Here is a 21,234-nt window from a genome sequence, read left to right on the forward strand (position 1 = left end):
GATTTTGACATCCTGGCGGGGGCAGCTCTCATAGGTGCGCTCCAGACACTCAGAGAAGGCATCTTTGGTCACATCGTCCTTCTAGAATTTCTGAGTAGGGATGCTTCGCCTTCTCTCTTTGGCTCGCCTTCAAGCGGATGTTCTGTGGCTACCCAGAGGATACGTGGTATAATACCGGAAGTCGAGAGCTGTTTGAGCCACATGTAAAAAAATCGTTTCGTGTTCTCACTTGCGTGAACTTCTACACATGACTTCATTCTACAAATGTATATATGATATTTCAGTCATAACCAATTTATAATTTTGTTCCATGTAATTGGGTTCAGCATTGAATTCGAAAGAAATTGGTAGTGGAATCGCGCAAAGAACACAAAACACTCAAATAGTATTCCTACTCAATAAGTTGGCCGGTCGGTATTAATCCGGAGTGCATCAAATCTCTCTAATCGAAGGAAACTATCAACATAACCTTGATTTCTAGTCTGGTATTCGGCCGATTGATCAACAGGGATAGAACCAGTAATAATACGTTTTCCTGTCTATATCATTGTTTCACAGGTAGTAACGCGACGCACTTTTTCAAAAAAATTTAGTAATTTTGTAAGTAATCGTGCTTTCACTTTTCTTAGGCCCAAATGATATTTCAAAATGGTTTTCACTGATGCTTCCGATATGCCAACGATACCAGTAAAATCTCTGACTGTTATTCGTCTATTCTGAAGCACTAATTATTTTATTGACGTGTTTGTGATCGTCCTGGACGTTTATCGTCGTCGTCAACGCGTTCTCGTGAATATTTCGTACCAATCGAAAAACCTTGCTCGCGACAAACAATTATTAACGAAGGTCTTTTCAAACATTCTGAACGTTTCGGCGCCAGAAATTTGATTCTGCCCCCAAAATTTTATGGAACTTCTATTTTGAATAATTTGATTCATCATAAAAATCGCCGAATGCAGTTTACATATGTACTTCAGAAAGACTAGCGTATACTAAATACTAATGATTATTTTGATTTTAAATTTCGCACAGTTATCACTGATATTCATACGAACCTAAAAAAATATTAAGACTAATGGGTTTTCGCGCGAAAATGGAGGCTCAGTTCTATAAAGAAATTGAAGTTTGGTATGTTATGAAACAGTTTAAGAAACATTTAATTATAGCATTACATTAACATTTTTTTACGCTTTCCGTCTTACTCATGGTACATACGATATTTTTTTCTTCAACTCTAGTACCAACTGTCAACCTTAATATGTACGCGCCCAGTTTTTTGCCAACATTTATGGAATCTCATGCAGTAATGTTTCAAGGAAACGCCGGACTTAAGCCGAAGGAAGGAGAATTAACAAGCAAACCTTGGCAATGGCCTATAAACTACAGGGTAAGAAACTATTTGCATATATTCTGTCAACTAAGTACCCGAAAATTCTCCTTTTAAATTTTCCCGCTAAGAATATTTCAACAATTTTTTTTTTCCCCAGGTTGGCATAACTGTCAGCCACTATTCTGTCAATTTTTATTGCTATGTGTCATTTAGTTTTATTTACGGCGTCATTAGGAACAAGTTAACCTTTTGTGTGCTTTGCGATTTTTACTATGTATGGATAAAAATATTGAACAAAGAGTTTGTGTGAAACTTTTTATTTCAAACGGAAGTTCTTGTGCCAAAACATTGGAAATGTTCAAAAAAAACATTGGTTGATTCAACCATGTCGAAAACTCAAGTTTACGTTTGGTATAAATCGTTCAAAGAGGGGCGACAAGAAGTGAACGATTTGCCACGTTCAGGGCGGCCTTCGACCTCTTCAAATGAAAAAAACGTCGACAAAATAAAGAAAATGGTGCTCGAAAATCGTCATTATAGTTTGCGAGAGATAGCTCAAATAATGGGCATGTCTCATGAGACCGCTCGTCATACTTTGGTTGATGTTTTGGGTATGCGGAAAGCCGCAGCGCGATTGGTGCCAAAAGATCTGTATTTTCTTCAAAAAGTGAATCGCGCTAAGGTGGCTGAAGACATGCTTGAACGCATGAATTCCGATCTAACGTTCATCGAACGCATCATAACTGCTGACGAGACATCGGTTTTCGAGTACGACATGCAAACAAGTCAACAATAATCGGAATGGCGCGACAAAAATGAGCGAAACCAAAAAAACCGGGCCAAAGCAAATCGAAAATCAAGGTGATGCTGGCCGTTTTCTTCGATATTCGTGGTGTTGTTCATTCGGAATTCTTACTGGAGGGCAAAACCGTCAATAAAGAATATTATTTTGGCGTTATGAAGCGTTTGAGAGAGAATGTTCGTCGCAAAGACCAGATTTGTGGCGGAATAACAGTTGGATTTTGCACCACGATAATGCGCACAAAACGATCATTGTGAACGAGTTTTTGAACAAAAATTGAACAATTATTATGATATTTTGTATCAAAAGCATATTAATAGCAATAACTCTCGAAATTGTATTTTCTATTTATGATGTTGAACCAGCAAATATTTATTGAACAAATAAAGGTCGACCAACAAAAAAAGCAAGTTGTCTTGTGAGAGTTTGTCTCAATATAATAACACAAAGAAAATGGTCCACCTGTAACTGAAATATTTTAGTAGGAAACAAATTTACGCAATTAATATTAATAACAAAAGTTTTGGTGATTTTGATGAATTTACTTTATATAAATTACAAATACAAAAAAAAAACGATTTTTGCGTTGAAATGAGCACGTGTTAATCTATTAATAAAATTGTTTAGTTCTTAACTTCAAGATGGGTCGCCATTGAGTTACGAAATTTGGTGGGGTATTAAAAAATGGAATGTCAGAGAAGAAAAACTAATTTTGTTAACAAAACTAACGACAGTTGAAATTAGCATTCACCGGTTTAAAGTCATAAACGATTGACAAATAAGCCGAAACAAAGTTGTTTAAATGAGCTAAACCTCCCTCTAATACACACCTCTATTCTGAAAAAACTGGCACACCCTTTTACAACACACCACACTTGAGAACCCCGACACACTCAGCAAGATTTCAGCACCCGACGATACCGCATGTGCTGAACACATAGAGAGCGACACGACATGACTGCACGACAGTGAACTGTAAATGGCGTCGTGAAGGCTGCTATATGAACATTTGTAAGAAGGCAGCGACATAACAATGACCCGCATGTACACAAAATAACACAAGAGTCCATTTTGCATATACACAATTTCGTTGTTGCCATACTAATACCTTTCACTTAAATGAAATTTTAACATTTTATTCAAAGTGAAATTTTAAAAATAAGTAAATAGGTAAATTTATTTGTTTTAAATTATCAATTGTTATTACAAATGATATAACACGGTAATTTAATGTTTCTCTTTGTAAAATAATGGCAGGTTTGTTAAAGCTTTGAATAATTTTACATATTAGTGCCATCCTCTCTACTGTCGTCGTTAAATTTAAAAATATTTTTATATTAGCGGGAGCGATAACTGAGAATCTGCTGTGTCCATAAGGACGTGTGCATTTTAATATTTGAGAGATGTTGCTTGAAGTCTGTTGCTCTTAATGTGTTCAGCACATTACACTATCAAGCAACAAAAATGATGATCACCACACACAAAACAATACAAAAATAGAGTGCATTCCTTTTTCAACACAGGTCCCGCGCGGTGCGGTTTGCCCTTCGACAATAGCGATTTGCGCGCTATCTACATAAGATCCCGTTCAATTCAGTTACCTTCAGTTACCTCCGAAATAAATAATTAAAACATTTAATTTTAATTAATTTATAAAGAATTAAAGACTTTCTTAATAAATTACATTGTTTACTTCACACTTTAGTGACATGGTTTTATTTCATATCTGCGTGATAACTATTACATTTAAACAATTTCAGGTTGCACTGGTGACAATTTTAAACATGGTCCTTCGAGCCTCATAAAAAAATATAATAAACATATAAATATACATATGCTTGTGCGGAGAACAAAATAAACAATAAAAATAGAGCAGTGATCCAAACAAATAGAACAAAAAATATAACATACCCATTTATATATATGTATATATACTATATAACAGTCAGGTGACGAAACCTGCAGTAGAAAACAATTGCAATATCTTCTTCTTTACTGGCGATTATAGCGAGTTAAAAACAACCCCCCAGTCGTTTCTTCTCTTTGCTATGCGGCGCCATTTGGCTATTCCTAGCGAAGCCAGGTCCTTCTCTGCCTGGACTTTCCGACGGAGTGGAGGTCTTCCTCTTCCTCTGCTTCCCCCGGCAGGTATTGCGTCGAATACTTTCAGAGCTGAAGTGTTTTCATCCATACAAACGACATGAACCAGCCGTGGCAGATGTCTCTTCATTCGCTGAACTATATCAATGTCGTTGTATATCCCATACAGCTCTGCGTTCCACCGAATGCGATATTCGACGTGGCCAACGCGCAAAGAACCATAAATCTTTCGCATAACCTTTCTCTCGAAAACAAATCAGAAGTTGTCATCACCATGCCTCTGCACCAAATAGCAGGACGGAAATAATGAGTGACTTATAGAGTTTGGTTTTCGTTCGTCGAGAAAAGACTTTAATTCTCAATTGCGTACTCAGTCCGAAATAGCACCTGTTAGCGAGGGTTATTCTGCGTTGAATTTCGAGGCTGACAATGATTTGCTGTTAATACTGGTTCCAAGATAGACGAAATTATCTACAACTTCGAAGTTATGACTGTCAACAGTAACGTGGGAGCTTAGTCGCGAGTGCGATGACTTTTTGTTTGATGACAGGAGATATTTAGTATTGCTCTCGTTCACTGCCAGATCCATCTGCTTTGCTTCCTTTTCCAGTTTGGAGAAAGCAGAGCTAACGGCGCGGGTGTCGAAGCCAATGATATCAATATCATCGGCATACGCAAGCAGCTGTACACTCTTATATCGGGTGATTTTTTAAGAGCTTGATAACTTTTTTTAAAAAAAAAAACGCATAAAATTTGCAAAATCTCATCGGTTCTTTATTTGAAACGTTAGATTGGTTCATGACATTTACTTTTTGAAGATAATTTCATTTAAATGTTGACTCATGTGGTTTCAACAAGATGGCGCTACATGCCACACAGCTCGCGATTCTATGGCCATTTTGAGGGAAAACTTCGGAGAACAATTCATCTCAAGAAATGGACCCGTAAGTTGGCCACCAAGATCATGCGATTTAACGCCTTTAGACTATTTTTGTGGGGCTACGTCAAGTCTAAAGTCTACAGAAATAAGCCAGCAACTATTCCAGCTTTGGAAGACAACATTTCCGAAGAAATTCGGGCTATTCCGGCCGAAATGCTCGAAAAAGTTTCCCAAAATTGGACTTTCCGAATGGACCACCTAAGACGCAGCCGCGGTCAACATTTAAATGAAATTATCTTCAAAAAGTAAATGTCATGAACCAATCTAACGTTTCAAATAAAGAACCGATGAGATTTTGCAAATTTTATGCGTTTTTTTTTTAAAAAAAGTTATCAAGCTCTTAAAAAATCACCCGATAGAAGATTGGACCTATTCGATTACGTTTTGCAGCTCGAATTATTTTCTCCAAGAGCAGATTGAAGAAGTCGTATGAAAGGGAGTCGTCTGGTCTGAATCCTCGTTGGGTATCGCCAAGTTTTCGCTCAAATTTATCTATTTTGGGCACAAAGATACACTATTATGAAAAAAACGCGCTCTTCTATTTTCAATGAGATAACTCACATATTGGCTGATATATGCGGTACAAAGTCACCCGGACGTTCGAAAGTCTTGATATTAAGTATATGGGGGCGAAGGGTAGTATTGGTCCGATCAAACCCGTTAATTTCAGTTAAACTATATAACTCAAACTTTCACCGACATTTTCGATCAAAAGTCCACTGTGGGTACCAGGGTCTAAATATCCGGTACCTAGGGGCTTGAAGAGTTTTTATTGGATTAAAACAATTTTTGGTGATAAGGTAGCACACGCTAGAGAAGGAAGGAAGCAGTCCTGGTTGTTGTCCGATTTCGCCCATTTTCACAATGCGACATAAGCATGTAAGTACAATGCCTCGCACTTTGTTGAAATCGGTTGGTGGGGTCCCGAGATATGGAATTTCACCAAAAAGTGGGCGGTATGACGCCCATCGTCCAATTTTCACGTCGGCTCCCATAAAGGTCTCTTATAATATATAGGTGGTAAAATTCAATGTGTCTAACGTATTTAGTTATTGATTTATCGCGCTTTTAGTAGTTTTTAGCAGAACCGTTATATGAAGAGTTGGCGGGGTTATCATCCGATTTTATTTCCCAAAACATTTACACTGTCGGTAGTAGCTCGTATAAGATTTGTACTCAACAAATTGGCTTGTTAAAGCTTAAGTGGTTTAGGAGGTATGTACATTAAACTTGTTAGGAGGCGGGGCCACGTCCACTTTTTCAAAAAAATTTGGGCACAAGTGCCTCTTGCAACAGCGATCCTTTGTACCAATTTACAGCTTTATATCTTAATTTAATGCTTGATTATGGCGCTTTATTTGTTTTTGGTTAATGTCGATTTGTGGGCGTGGCAGATGTCCGCTTACTCACAGTTACGCACTCAAATTTTTTTGGTACTAACGAACCTACATACCAATTTTTATCAAGGACTGTTCTTGAGTAAAAATTGAGATGTCTTGATGAAACTTACATCTTGAAAAAAAAGTCGATTGGCACTGAACCACTGCCACGTCCACAAATCGCCCTTAACCGAAAACAAATAGTAAGTTGCCAAAACTACGCACTTAATAAAGTATAAGTATAAAGCTGTAATTTGGTGCAGAGAATCGCAGTAGCAAGAGGAAACTGTGGGCAGGATTTTTAAAAAAAAATGGGCGTGGCCCCGCCCTCTAACAAGTTTAATGTGCATATCTCCCAAGCCGCTTAAGTCACAACAACAAAATTTGCTGAGTACAAATCTTATAAGAACTTCTGTTGACAGTGCGACCAATGAAAATAGAGTATAACTCTGCCCACTCCCCATATAACGGTACTGCTAAAAACTACTAAACGCACGATAAATCAATAACAAAATACTTAAGACACATTGAATTTTACCACCTATATGGTATAAGAGAGCTTTATGGGAGCCGACGTGAAAATTGGATGATGAGCGTGGCACCGCCCACTTTTTGGTAAAATCCCATATCTCGGGACCCGACCAACCGATTTCGACAAAATTTACTAAGAGACATTTTACTTACATTCTTATGTCGCATTGTGAAAATGGACGAAATTGAACACTAACCACACCTACTTACAAGAAGAAATTTATATAACGGGATAAAACTTCGCACAAATAACATCTTTGGTGTGTGTCACCTTAAAACCAAAAATTGTTTAAATCCAATAAAAACTGTTCAAGCTCCTAGGTACCGAATATTGGGACCCCAGTACCTATAGTTGGCTTGTGATCGAATGTCGGTGAATGTGTGATATACAACTTGTATATAACTGGAAATGGGTTGAATCGGACCAATACTTCCCTTAGCCCACATATAAAGAATTTCAAACTTCCGGGTGACTTTGTACTGCAATATGCGAGCTATCCCAATGAAACTACACTTACTTACAAAACTTACACTTTTAGACTTTAAAGTATTTCCCTGGTTTTGATTCTTGTAAGTTGCAAGATTATAAAATATTCGGTTGCTCCCGAATTTACTTTCTGTCGTAAAACAATAAGTAAATGTAATTGACTATTGTGGTTCACATTGATGCATTAAGTGCAATTTGGCCTTAATATAAGGTTATTTAGTAACTAGTAATTATTAAGCTAAATTATGTAATGTGTATCAATATTCCTTCTATTTTATACTTATGATTCTTACGGTCTAAATGACAGGTCTAGAGGATGTAGTCTTTTCAATTGTTGTGTCGTCGCTGGTGTCTAATTAGTTTATAGCGTATGCGTTCGGGTGCCAATTTAATCTTGTTATGTAACTTGAGCTGAATCTTTTTATTTCATCAATCACTATAGACATTCTAAGATCCTTATGGAGATGGATATTTTTAATGTACCACGGAGCGTTGGCTATAAGTCTAAGGGTTTTTTGTTGGATATACTTGCTGTACACATATTTGAATGCCATAAGACCATACGGGTTTCAACATAGTTTTATAGAGAAGAATTTTGTTTTGTAAACTAAGTTTAAACTTAGGGCCAAGTAACCAATATATTTTTCTACTTTTAGTTTTGAGCTGCGTTCTCTTGGCTTTAATATGTTCACACCAAGTAAGCCGTTTATCTAAATGTACTCCGAGATATTTTACACAATTCGATTTTAGAAGTAAAACACTATTAAGAGTCACGCCGGGCCATTCTTCTTAATGTGAAAGTTATATGAGTTGATTTTGCAGCGTTTACAGAGATGTTCCAGTTGCGAAGCCAAGATTTTATTTCATTTAGCTGTGCTTGTGCAGTTTCAGAAGCTTCGCTAGCCGAGTAGACAGCATAGAGTAGAGCAGCGTCGTCTGCATATGTATGTAGGTGGAAACTGTTAAATTACCATTTTCCAATATTTGCATGTCTGCGGTAAAAATTGTGTATAGTGTTAGTTCTAAAACACTTCCTTGCCTGACTCTTGCGTTTATTTCGTGTATGTCTGAGATTTCATCTTGAATTTTAACGTAGAAATGTCTTTGACTTAGATAAGATCTGAGGAAGAGATAGAGTGGAGTAAATATTACCTTTTTGATTTTATACAGTAAGCCCGAGTGCCAGACTCTGTCAAATCCCTGCTGACATTTCATGGAAAGTTTTTTGATTGTCCAAGCTTCGATGTTATCATGACCTGGAGACTTTGAATTTTTCAGATTGGACCTCTAAGAGTCTTAGGTGTGTAAGGGGTTTATCCATTGGATATGGGCAATCAATGTATGATTCGACGTTCTTACGATGGCTAGTGCTACTGAGGTTAAATGGCTGAATATGAAAGATGGTTGGCAAAAAGGGCGTGCTTTGCTTATGTTTGATCTGCACCAAGTATTGTAAACATCTCTAACCGGAACATGTTTTATAGTTGGCCGTTTTATGTATTTGGTGGCTTTCCAGATTTTATACTTGTGGTTGTGGTTTGGATACATTTGTTTGAGATATTGTCTAATCAATTCTTCTTTGAGTACCGTATTTGTGTAAAGTTTTATTCCGCTATCATCATTGGTTCTTAATGTATATATTATACAGAGAAGGCATCAGATGGAATTCAAAATAGCGTTATATTGGAAGAAGGCGTGGTTGTGAACCAATTTCACCCATATTTCGTACATGTCATCAGGGTGTTAAGAAAATATTATATACCGAATTTCATTGAAATCGGTGAAGTAGTTCCTGAGATATGGTTTTTGGTCCATAAGTGGGCGACGCCAAGCCCATTTTCAATTTTTAAAAAAAGCCTGGGTGCAGCTTCCTTCTGCCATTTTTTCCGTAAAATTTAGTGTTTCTGACGTTTTTTGTTAGTCGGTTAACGCACTTTTAGTTTTCAACATAACCTTTGTATGGAAGATGGGAGTGGTTATTATCCGATTGAATTTGTTTTTTGAACTGTATATGGAAATGCCTGAAGGAAACGACTCTATAGAGTTTGGTTGACATAGCTATAGTAGTTTCCGAGATATGTACAAAAAACTTAGTAGGGGGCGGGGCCACGCCAAGTTCTCCAAAAAAATTATGTCCCAATATGCCCCTCCCTAATGCAATGCTTTGTGCCAAATTTCACTTTAATACCTTTATTTATGGCTTAGTTATGACACTTTATAGGTTTTCGGTTTTCGCCATTTTGTGCGCGTGGCAGTGGGCCGATTTTACCCATCATCGATCTTAACCTTCTTATGGAGCCAAGAAATACGTGTACCAAGTTTCATCATGATATCTCAATTTTTACTCAAGTTACAGCTTGCACGGACAGACGGACGGACGGACAGACAGACATCCGGATTTCAACTCTACTCGTCACCCTGAACACTTTGGTATATATCGTCCCCTCAATATAACAATAGCGTATAATTTTGTTTGGGTTTTGAGAAAATCGAGTTTAAAGTTTTTGTCAAATCAGATGTCTATTAAAACCTCAATATCGCGGTAAATAAAAATTCTTCATAGTGGATTTTTCGATGAGTACATTATACCGTTTCTTGTCTTTAAATTTTCCAAGTTTTTTTATTCTACGCATCCTTAAGACCATAATTATGTTATTCAAAGCGCAAGTCCTCCATATAGGCCTTTTTATTTTTTAAGGAATTCGTATGATGTATCTGATAAACTATTTTATTTTGTATGGTATACGCTGTTTTATTCAATAATTTTACGGTATTTTTATTAAAAGATTTGATCTCAAATATATCAATTTGTAACATTATAAAACAGTAATTAATTCATACATTGCGCAAATCAAAAATAACTAGAAATTCATTCGTCTTCATTCTCTTCCTCTGCTACATCTGGCTCATCTAAACAATTTCGCTTGTTTCCACCTCGTAAGTTAAAAAAAAATGACTGCGAGCCGTTCGCACGTTTTATTGCAGAGTGCATCGAATCTGCCTCCATTTGTGTGTGTCCGCTTTGGAGGTACTTACATATGTAATTGTTATCGAATTAAGCTTCAAGGTATTGTTGATATAAATCAAGAGAGTAGCAATGAACCTGTTTCTGTTTTGTCCCCCGCAGCAGTCTGAGTAGAGAATAACATCGGTTACCGATTCGTCTAACGAGTTCATCATTTTCCATATTGTGGTCCCAATTTCGTCCGATCCTCGTTGACCCTGATTTTCATCCCATAGAAAACAGTAACCTTCTCCACTGGCAATGTCGTAAAATGTGTTATTATACGTGGCGAACTTTCGACTGTAATACATCGTGCTTACGCTGCTACAAGGAGTCGTTAACACTGACTGGAGGTCAAAAGTAACCACTTTTAAATTACTGTTACTTTTAGCTGATTCCTTGTCAGTTTGCTTGTTAGTTCTTGCCTTTGTCTTATTTAAGATGTGTTCATCATAGGATTTCTGAAATGAGTCTTTGTCCTTAGCGTTTTTGTACCTCTCGGTTGTTAAGAGGTGTCCTTTTTTGGACGGTGGAAAGAATAATTATAATTCATGCAAAATATCCGGCGATAAACGTTTTCTTTAATGATAGCGTCCGGGTGGAGTTCTTTGAATAAATCGTACATTTTTGATATTGTTAAGTCGGAGGCAAGATAAAGTCGTTGACTTTTTGCTCGACTGTAATGGCTTTCGACGGCTGGAAATGACTCGATGTGCTGTTTGATAAGCGCAACTGTCTCTTCGTCTAATTTTCTCTGGTGGCCATGTTGGCCCCTCTTATCAGTAAATTCATTTTGGCACATCTTCTTGGCTAACACAGATATTGCGCCGTCTGACAAGTTCAAAGTATTTAAAAAAAACTTCTTGCATACCTGTTTGGCTTTGAGAGTAGTCAAAACAACTTAAAAATCGCATAGGCTACTACTCTTGTAAATTTCTGATAAAACTTTCGAATTTGTATTGAAAATAAAACAGCTTATGTGGAGTATAGAAATGGTCGGAATAAAACTATTTCTCAAACAATAGTGTATATTATTATAAGCTATTTTATGAGTTAAAGTTTTGATAAATTGTATTAATTTCTACAGGCTAAAATGGAGTATAATGCGCATACACTATTATTCTTTTAACAACTTTGCAGTGGCAATTTCAAGCAAAATAGCGCATATGAGCTTATACACTTATTGAACGAATTTTTTTAACATGAAATTATACACCATTTTTTCCAATGACATTTTGACCCACTTTTTGGAAGTAGAATTTGACGAAATTTTGACCAGACATAGAATCAATGATGGAGATTCTAAATATGCAATAAAAAATAATGGCATATGAGCACATACACTATTGTTATATTGAGGGGACGATATACCCCTATATCTGACTCTTTTAGTTTTAGGACTTACAAACAAGCGTTATGTGAACACAACTATAATACTCTCTTTAGCAACTTTGTTGCGAGAGTATAAAAATATGTAAATGACGGATAATGAAATCTCGATTATCACTTTATCATGCGAGAGTATAAAATGTTCGGTGACACCCGAACTTAGCCCTTCCTTACTTGTTTTTTCATTATATTTGGGGATTCAATAGTTTTACGTTTCGCTGCTTTGGGCTGGTGTGTTTTGCCAGCCTTCGCTGTTATCACAAATACCGACGGAATTTTTTTTGTATTAACGAACCCACATACCAGGGGGGTTACTTTGTAATGCGATACGAATATGAAAATGTTCGCATCTCCAATTTTGATACTCTGTAATTCGACAATCGCAGTAAATTTTGAAATTTTCGATTTAGTTTTTCCCTTTCGCATTCAGTTTTTCCCTTTCGCATTAGCGGTACTCTGCTTTGCTAAAGCAATTGTCAAACATGCGTTATATTCGTAATTTTTGTGCTACAAGTATAAAGAAGTCGCATTGCATGAAAATGTAAGTTTCAAATATAAATTAGTTGTTTTAATTGCTACTAAAATATATAACGCCGTGCATATGAACTATTTTGCACAAATTTACAGGGAAGCACTGAAAATAAAACAACAAACTCAACCAAAGCAATTTGAAATTCTCGTGGATTTCATGAAGGCGCATCCTAATTTATCGAAAGGATCACTAAAAACACCAGACGCCAAAAATACCTCCAATAATATATGGAAAAATTTAGTTTCCTATTTAAACGCAGCTGGGCCACCATTGCGCGACATTGCGGGGTGGAAAAAGGTAATTCCAATAATTGCACAGATAAATTATAAATGTGATTAAATGTAATCAATTATAGGTTTGGGCAGACTATAAGATTCACTTAAAGGCAAAAATGCGACGAAACAAAAATAATATTTCGGGAACTGGAGGTGGTCCCTCACTTTTCATACCCTTATCACAGTTAGAACAACAAGTGAGTGAGTTATTGTCAATAGAGGAATCAATAAATGGAATGAGTGGTACCTTGTCATTCGGTGCAGCTACAAGCAGCATGTCGGAGGTAAATACAGACCCTACCGAACCAAATACACAAAACAGGGAACTACCACAATGTTCCAAAGTGGCATGCACACCTCATAAAAAACAGCAGACTCCTCTTAATACACAAGAAAATGAACTACCACATTGTTCAAATGTGACGTACCCGCCGCGCAAAAAGCAGCAGACTCTGCTTGAACAACAAGTCGAAAACCTAATTATATTCCACAATAACTCGATTAAAGTGTTAAACGATATAAATTTTAATATAAAAAACATTTTTAAAACATTGAAAAAAAGAAATAAATTAGAAAAACGGAGACTAACCTTTGAAAAGGAAAAATTTCTATATAAACAAAAAATTGATGAACAAAAATTGAGAAACTGGAAAATGTAAGTTAAATAACTATATAACTGCGAGAAACAGAATTAAAAACTACAAATTTAATCTGTAATTATTTAAATTTAATTTTCGTTATTACAATGAAATAAAAGACTGGATTTATTAATTTGCAAATAGTTCGTTTTAATTAAGTTGAGTTACAAGCATTTATCATATTTGTTTTAATATCGTCCCTAATGTTTCTAGCAATAGTAATAAAATTACCACTATTAGGTAAATCTTTCTTAGTGGTGGAAAATTCTTCTGGCTCAAGTGTAATATTAATTGGTACTTCTACCTTGTACAAAATGCATATATTGTGTAGAGCGCAGCATACGTTCAAAATTTTAACGACTTTTTCAGGCGCGTAATGTAGCTCTCTTGCAGATAACAATCATCGAAATCTCCCTTTTAATACACCAAACACGCGTTCAATTAGTTATCGGCCTTTTGTAAACTGTTGGTTGAAATAGAGTTCATCAGAACGTTCTGGCGCATTCCTATATGGCGTTAGCAGCCAAGGTTCAAGAGGATATCCGGAGTCTCCTATAATAATAATAATAAAATCATATACATAAGTGTTGCTGAGAGATGTTGATAATTTCTTTTAAAACATCAATATAATGTAATAATATATAACAATTTTATCTTATGGCGATTTAGCCGCCATAAGTTATTATTACAGTTATATATGTATACTCACCAAGAATTCGTTCGCTTCTAATTCCATTTTCTTAGTTCGTCCTCAAACTTTCACGTTCTCCTGAGAGGTTCCATACGTGGGAGTCATGCGACGCTCCTCCAAATCTACCATTTACTGCCCTTATCTGCATTTTGTGATCACATATCTAAAAGAAGTTTTAAGTCATTGCACTGGAATCAATATACATATGTACGTGTATATTATTGTATTTATGAATGTTCTTACCACCATTGCATTTATACTGTGTTTTAGTTTACGATTAAAAAATAAGTGTTCATTGATGTGCGTCCCATCAATCACTCCAATTACGCCTGGAATTCCGGACGTCAAGTAAAAGGTTCTATTTGCTTCAATTTTTTCCTCAATGGTCAAGGGAAACACGATATGCTTTGGGCACAGAGTTTTCTCGATGGCATCGCATACTTCCAAGATGCATCGGGAAACCGATTGTTGGGCTAGCCCTGAATGCCTATCTTGGCCGACCGAGTGTTGATACCCGCCCTGTGCGAGGAACTTCAAGTTGTTGACAGTTTTACAATTTCTGGAATTGATGGGGTTCTTTGAGCGACTTTTAATTGGGGTCTTATGTTGTCCAAAACATATAAAAATGCGTGCTTATTAAGGCGGAAATTTTGCATGAAGCTAAAAACACAAAATGTGTAGATGTTAAGTACATTTTAAAGTACATTAAGTACATTTTGAAACTGCAATTTTTTACTAACCTTTTATCTCTTAGAGACATAATGTCCGAATTATCTCGAATAATTCTTCTATCAATTCTTTCCTGAGAATAATAATGATCCCACAATGCCACAGAATTCATTTTTAAATTATTCAACACAGTTTTAACGAACAAATTATTATTATTTTCTTTATTTTGCTCGTTTATACTTTGATATTTTTGGAAGTAATGCCAACCATTACATAAAAAGAAAAAAAAGTAAAGGTGAACAACATTGTTAGTGATGCGTAAGCAATACAGAGTATCAATTGCCTATCGCTTCGCATTGGGCTTTCGAATCGCATTGTCTTTCGCATCGCTTTACAGAGTAAGCCCCCAGGTTTCATCGAGACACACGTACGGACGGACAGACAGACAGTCAACCGGATTTAAACTTTTCTTGTCATTCTGATCATTTATATATATAACCCCATATCTATCTTGCTATAACAAACTATACAAAATTATAATACTCTGTAGCAACTGGTTGCAAGAGTATAAAAATTACGAGTTCGTAGATGGACGTAATAGAACCACTGCCACACTCACATAATGCTTTTAACCGAAAACGTATAAAGTGCATTAAGCACCAAATTAAGATGTAAAGCCATAACAAAGAGCTAAATTAAGCTATCAAGCTGTAAATTGGTACAAAGGATCGCGATAGCAAGGAACACATGTGGGCATAAAATTTTCAAAAAACCAAAACCACTATAGCTAAAACAATCAAATTTTCCCAGCACTAATAGTATAGAAATTCTTACCGTCTGTGTAAAAATCGATGTAATCACTCCCCATATAACGGTACTGTCAAAACCTACTAAAAGCGTAATAAATCACAAAATAAATAAGCCAGGGCCATTAAATTCTGAGATGGTATTAGAGGCTTTCTACCTTTTTGATGAAATCACATATCTCAGGACTCGACTGACCTATTTCAATTAAATTTAGCATTCTTCTATTATTCCTATGTCACATTGCGAAAATGGGTGAAACCATGAGTACTTCACATATAGCACAATTTTAAATTCCATTTGATGCTTTCGCTTATCCAGGGATAACATTGTGCGCTATAGTTTGTCCTTAAAAGTTTGCCACCTTATGACCAAAAATTGCCCGAATCCATTCAAAACGGTTCAAGCCCCTAAGTACCGAATATGTGGACCTCAGCAACTGTAGTTGACTTTTGACCGAAACAATGGATAAGTATGGAATACATTTTGAGCGAAAACTTGAACTAGCCCCGTATATTTGATATCGAGATTTTCCATATAATAGGTGATAGTCTATTTGTCATTTTTTTAGCATGTGACATAATAATTGTTAAAGGATCGTTATCGTATAGTATATACTATAATAAACATTCTCACAAATTTTGAAATCGAAATTCAAATAATTACGGTCGCCATAGCGTTTTCTGTAGAAAGAGAACAGAGGGGGCAACATAGCGACTGCAATCTTTAAACGCGTTTTTCTCAGATTGGCGTTTTTAAATACGGTTTCCACTCTCAAAGAAAGAATTTTGAAGATATCTAGTTCCAATTTAGTGAGATCATTTTTAACGTCATTCGCTATCGCACTATGGAAGCTTATACATGTATATTTTTTTGAATCTTCCTAATTTTTCTACGAAAAACTGTCGAAAAAAAGGCCAAAATTTGATACTTTTTTTTCAAACCGCCGCCATTTTGTCAAATGAAAAACAAAAACAAAAAAGCTTCCATAGCGCTATATCGATTTTCTTATAAATTAATAATCTTTCTGAAATTCTTGTCTTAGCCCGCAATCGTGGGCATCGTACAGAACCTTTTTTTTACGTGTCATTTTCACCATATATTTAACTAATTTACACACAATAAATAGACATAAAAAATTCATTTTGTATTCGTCATGAATGTATTTATTTATAAAAACAAATCGGATTGATTAGTAAATTGCAACATTAAAAAAAATCCGGACTTTTTTCGATTTGGGATTTCTAATAGTGCGGAAAAGTTGCCTTAGTACTTCCTGATTCTAATGCAACTTTTTGTTTTGAGATCGGATTGCATCTTCAACCCCAACTCCGACCTTGAAATTTCGGAAATTCGCCTAAAATCGTGAAATTGTCTACCTAGCGCCTGAAATACGCATCTCACGGCAAAATGTACAAAACAAAAGTTATTTGTCACGTCATTTGCTACCGAAATGGTGTATGTGATCATGGCCGTACGACGAACCGTTGTGAAAATTGTTGCAGCTCTCAGTTAACCTGTATTGGTCACCCAGAACCCACCGCGTGGAGGTGGCTGCTCTTCGTGTTCCTCCCAAGCCCAACCCAACCAACCAACCATATGTCAGGCTTGTTTTAGTCTGTATCTGTGTCAAATTTATTGATAAAATCAGATTTTGTACTAAACTTTGGTACTTGTTGCCTAGTCTTTAGAAGTTTTCGAATGTCAAGAATAGATTCTTAATCGACTTCAACTACTGAAGATCGATTCCGAAAAATCGATTATTTTACGAGAAAACTCGATTTTCGAGTATAATCGGAATCGAGTTTACCATCCCTACTGGTAGCCATCGTCACATCAACCCCCACCAAAACCCAGAAGACACCTATAAAACAATAACAACAATTATTATTTTCTTATTGTACTTTATTATTTTTATTGTCTCATCAAATTTAAATATTGTACTTTATTATTTTTATTGACTCATCAAATTACTTTTACTTATTTACCTTCATGTAAATCAAATTTAAATATTGTACTTTATTATTTTTACTGACTCATCAAATTTAAAACATTGCAACAATTGTAATTGATACTTACTTCCTGTTTACCAACTTTTATACAATTATTATTGTTTTAATTTTTACTTGACTCATCAAATTTCTTTTTCGTATTTACCTTCATGTAAAGTTAATTTTAAAATAAATTTCATTATTGGTGTAACCTTCAAAGCGATAAGGTGTTTTATTTAACGAAGGAACATAGAAACATAACAGGCGCAGTCGAAAGGCCAACGGTTCGAGTCGAAGCTAAGAGTGCTAACGAAATAAAACTTTGTGAATCCTTGGACCACATAAGGGGCCGCCTGTTATAAATCCGAGGGAATATCGGACGGAAAACAAATACCAAGAGCACATTGGTATAAGGCCACAAGGAGATAAGTGAACCGTTGAAAAAAGGACCTACACCTCATGCATACCATTCTCATAGGGGCTCTGTAAGTAAATGAGCGGTTATTGAATTACATATATATATAAAATAAAAAAAAAAAAAATAAAACAAAAAAAACATTGAAGAAAAGTTAACATATGTGCATAAATATATTGCGAAAGTAGATGAAATTAGAAAATTTGGAATGAGAATATATTAATTCAAAAGAAAGATTGGAAAGATCAAAACAAAAAAAAAATTTAAAAAAAAAAAACAAAAAAAAAAATCGAAGAAAAGTTAATATATGTACATTGCGGAAGTAGATGAAATTAGAAAAATTAATTTAATAAAAATATATTAATTCAAAAGAAAGAGTGCAAAGACCAAAAAAAAAAACCAATAGTTAACATACTCGTATGTAGATAAAGTGAAAGTTGTGAAAAGAGATGAAATAAGAAAAATTACATAAATATATTAATTCAAAAGAAAGATAAGAAGGATCATAAAAAAAATAATATGTATATATATACAATCTTTACAATTTAAACATACATTACCAAAATCAATAAAACTAAAAAGGAAAAGGAAGAAGTGGAAAAGTAGAAAAAGTTTAATAAAAAATTAATTACATATTATTTTTGTGTAGGCATTATTTGATTTCAAATTCCTATCAATCGGAACCAAATTATCTTACGTAAATAAAACAAATTATTTTTGATGAGTAGTAAATCTAGATATTTTCCATATCCTAAAAGTTTTAAGATTTTTAAGTCAAGAAGCCTACCCGTTATATCCGAGGACAGTACATTAAATTTTAATATGCTTTCAAATACGGAAGTTCCAAGTATATCAGGGACTCAAACGACAACTAATAGTCACAACATGAATAATATCGACATTTTTAACTCACTTAGAATTCCGGATGCAATCAAGGACCTACCCAAATTTGATGGTAATCCAAGATTGCTCCACGAATTCATTAGTAATGTGGAAGAAATACTCCTTCACATTAGTGGAGCAGATAACACTCCTCATGGACTAATCCTCTTGAGGGCCATAAGAAATAAAATAGATGATCAAGCCAGCGAAGTCTTAAACATGTATGGCGCATCCCTCAGTTGGGATGAGATTAGAGGAAACTTGATATCGCATTATTCAGATAAAAGGACAGAAACATCCCTAATTAGAGATCTTCATTGTCTAAAACAATACTGCAAACCTATCGAAAAATATTACAGCGAAATAATGGAAATCCAATCAGCCTTGTCTAATAATTTATATATCCATGAATCCGACACTTATGTAATTAATGCAAAGAGAAATCTATTTTCTGAAATGTGCTTAAACTCATTTTTGTCGGGTTTACGGGAACCTATGGGATCTACGATTAGAGCAATGAGACCAGAAGCATTGGCGATTGCCCTTGACTACTGCATCAGAGAACAGAATATTCATTATATTAGGTCCAATTTGAATAAACCCAAATATCCTCAATGGAGACCAAATTACCAATATAATCCATATCCTAAATATCCACAAAATTTTGTAAATAATGCACCAAGACAAGAAAATTATTACCAACCTAAAAGATATTCTAATTTTTCAACCAGCCCTTACTATGTTAATAACAATAATTTTGAGCCAAATTCAAACAATCAGAATCGTAATTTGTTACTCCAAAATTCCCAAGTACATCGCGAGAATTTTTCAAATTTTAAACCCAGCCAACGCTTCGATAATTTTTCGAGACAAACAAATTGGAGGCAATCACAGCCTCCACCAGAACCTATGGATACCGGTAGTGGATTTTCAAAATTTGAAAGGGGCACAAATAAATTTAAAACTAGCCCAAGCACTCAATTTAGTAGGATAACAAATAGGAATGAAATGAATAATATTAACGAATTTAGAAGTCTTCGAAATGAAAGCTCTGTCCCATGTCTTGACCACGCTAACAAGATAAACCTGGACCAATATGAAAATTACAATATTGACGATAATCAGGATTTTTTACAGTTAGCCTCAAGAAACAAACAGGATATATAGACTGCAATAAACATGGCAGTATTTTACCCTATATCAGTATAAGCTCTCCATTTGGCAGACAATTAAGATTCCTAATAGATACCGGGGCTTCTTCTTCATTTATAAACCCGGAATTTATAAATCCCTTAGATATCAAGAAATGTATTCCAATAACTATATCTACCATCTTACATAAATATATAATTGACAAGCAAGTGACATTACCTATTTTCAAAGAAATTAGGAAAACAGGAACTCTTACATTCTTAGTTTTTAAATTCCATGATTATTTTGACGGACTGTTAGGCTTAGATTTTCTGACAAAAATTAAAGCTAAAATTGATCTTGAAAATAAAATACTAATTACAAATAATATTACAATACCTCTTAAAATGAAACCAAATTTTTCCTCTGATAAATTCACAATAGAGGCAAATTCGAAACAAATCGTAAAACTGCCAGTTGATTCTAAGGAAGGAGATATTATGATAAATACAATAACTTTGGACAACGGCTTAATTATTTCTCCAGGCATATATTTTGCGAAAGACTGGTTTAGTACAATAGAAGTAGTTAACCCCACGGGGAATGACCAAACAATTTTCTTAGAGCAACCCCTGAAAACGAGTCCGTATGATTCAGAAAACTTCGTCGAACTTAATAACTTTAATATGCATTGCAAATCAAACAATGAAAGAATTGCAAATTTATCTGACTTACTCCGAATGGAACATCTGAATGGCAAAGAAAAGCATAAACTTTTGAAACTATGTACTAAATATAGTGATGTCTTTTATAGAGAGGATGAAAAGTTGACGTTTGCAAATGAAATAAAACACAGAATTAGGATGACGGACGATATTCCTATCCATACTAGGTCTTACAGGTATCCTTTCGTTCACAAAGAGGAAGTTCGAAGACAGATATCAGAGATGTTGGAACAAGGGATTATTAAACCGAGCTTTTCCCCATGGAGCTCTCCAGTATGGATTGTTCCAAAAAAAGAAGGACGCATCGGGGAAAACGAAATGGAGACTGGTCATTGACTATAGGAAGTTGAACGAGAAAACCATCTCGGACAGATACCCACTCCCGAACATATCTGAGATCTTGGACAAACTGGGCAAATGCCTTTACTTTTCGACTTTGGACTTAGCAAGCGGCTTCCATCAAATTGAAATGGATCCACGGGACATATCAAAAACAGCCTTTACTGTGGAAGGGGGTCA

General features: G+C 35.3%; 1 protein-coding gene across 1 annotated transcript; it reads left to right on the forward strand.

Moving 5' to 3' along the window:
- Nucleotides 1-12,444: 12,444 nt before the first annotated feature.
- LOC120781320 lies at nucleotides 12,445-13,626 on the forward strand. Its single transcript, XM_040113522.1, has 4 exons — nucleotides 12,445-12,503; nucleotides 12,590-12,791; nucleotides 12,850-13,275; nucleotides 13,621-13,626. Exons 1-4 carry the CDS (start codon nucleotides 12,445-12,447, stop codon nucleotides 13,624-13,626), a joined length of 693 nt encoding a protein of 230 aa, XP_039969456.1.
- The last annotated feature ends 7,608 nt before the right edge of the window (nucleotides 13,627-21,234 follow it).

The sequence above is a fragment of the Bactrocera tryoni genome, unplaced genomic scaffold, assembly GCF_016617805.1.
Source record: "Bactrocera tryoni isolate S06 unplaced genomic scaffold, CSIRO_BtryS06_freeze2 scaffold_59, whole genome shotgun sequence".
Taxonomy (NCBI): Eukaryota; Metazoa; Arthropoda; class Insecta; order Diptera; family Tephritidae; genus Bactrocera; species Bactrocera tryoni.

What these genes read in the sequence shown, in the direction of transcription:
- LOC120781320 (XM_040113522.1), top strand. Translation starts at nt 12,445, where the DNA reads ATGCGTTATATTCGTAATTTTTGTGCTACAAGTATAAAGAAGTCGCAT. An exon ending in AAGTCGCATTGCATGAAAAT is followed by an intron (nt 12,504 to 12,589) that starts GTAAGTTTCAAA and finishes ACAAATTTACAG; the next exon opens with GGAAGCACTGAAAATAAAAC. An exon ending in ACATTGCGGGGTGGAAAAAG is followed by an intron (nt 12,792 to 12,849) that starts GTAATTCCAATA and finishes AATCAATTATAG; the next exon opens with GTTTGGGCAGACTATAAGAT.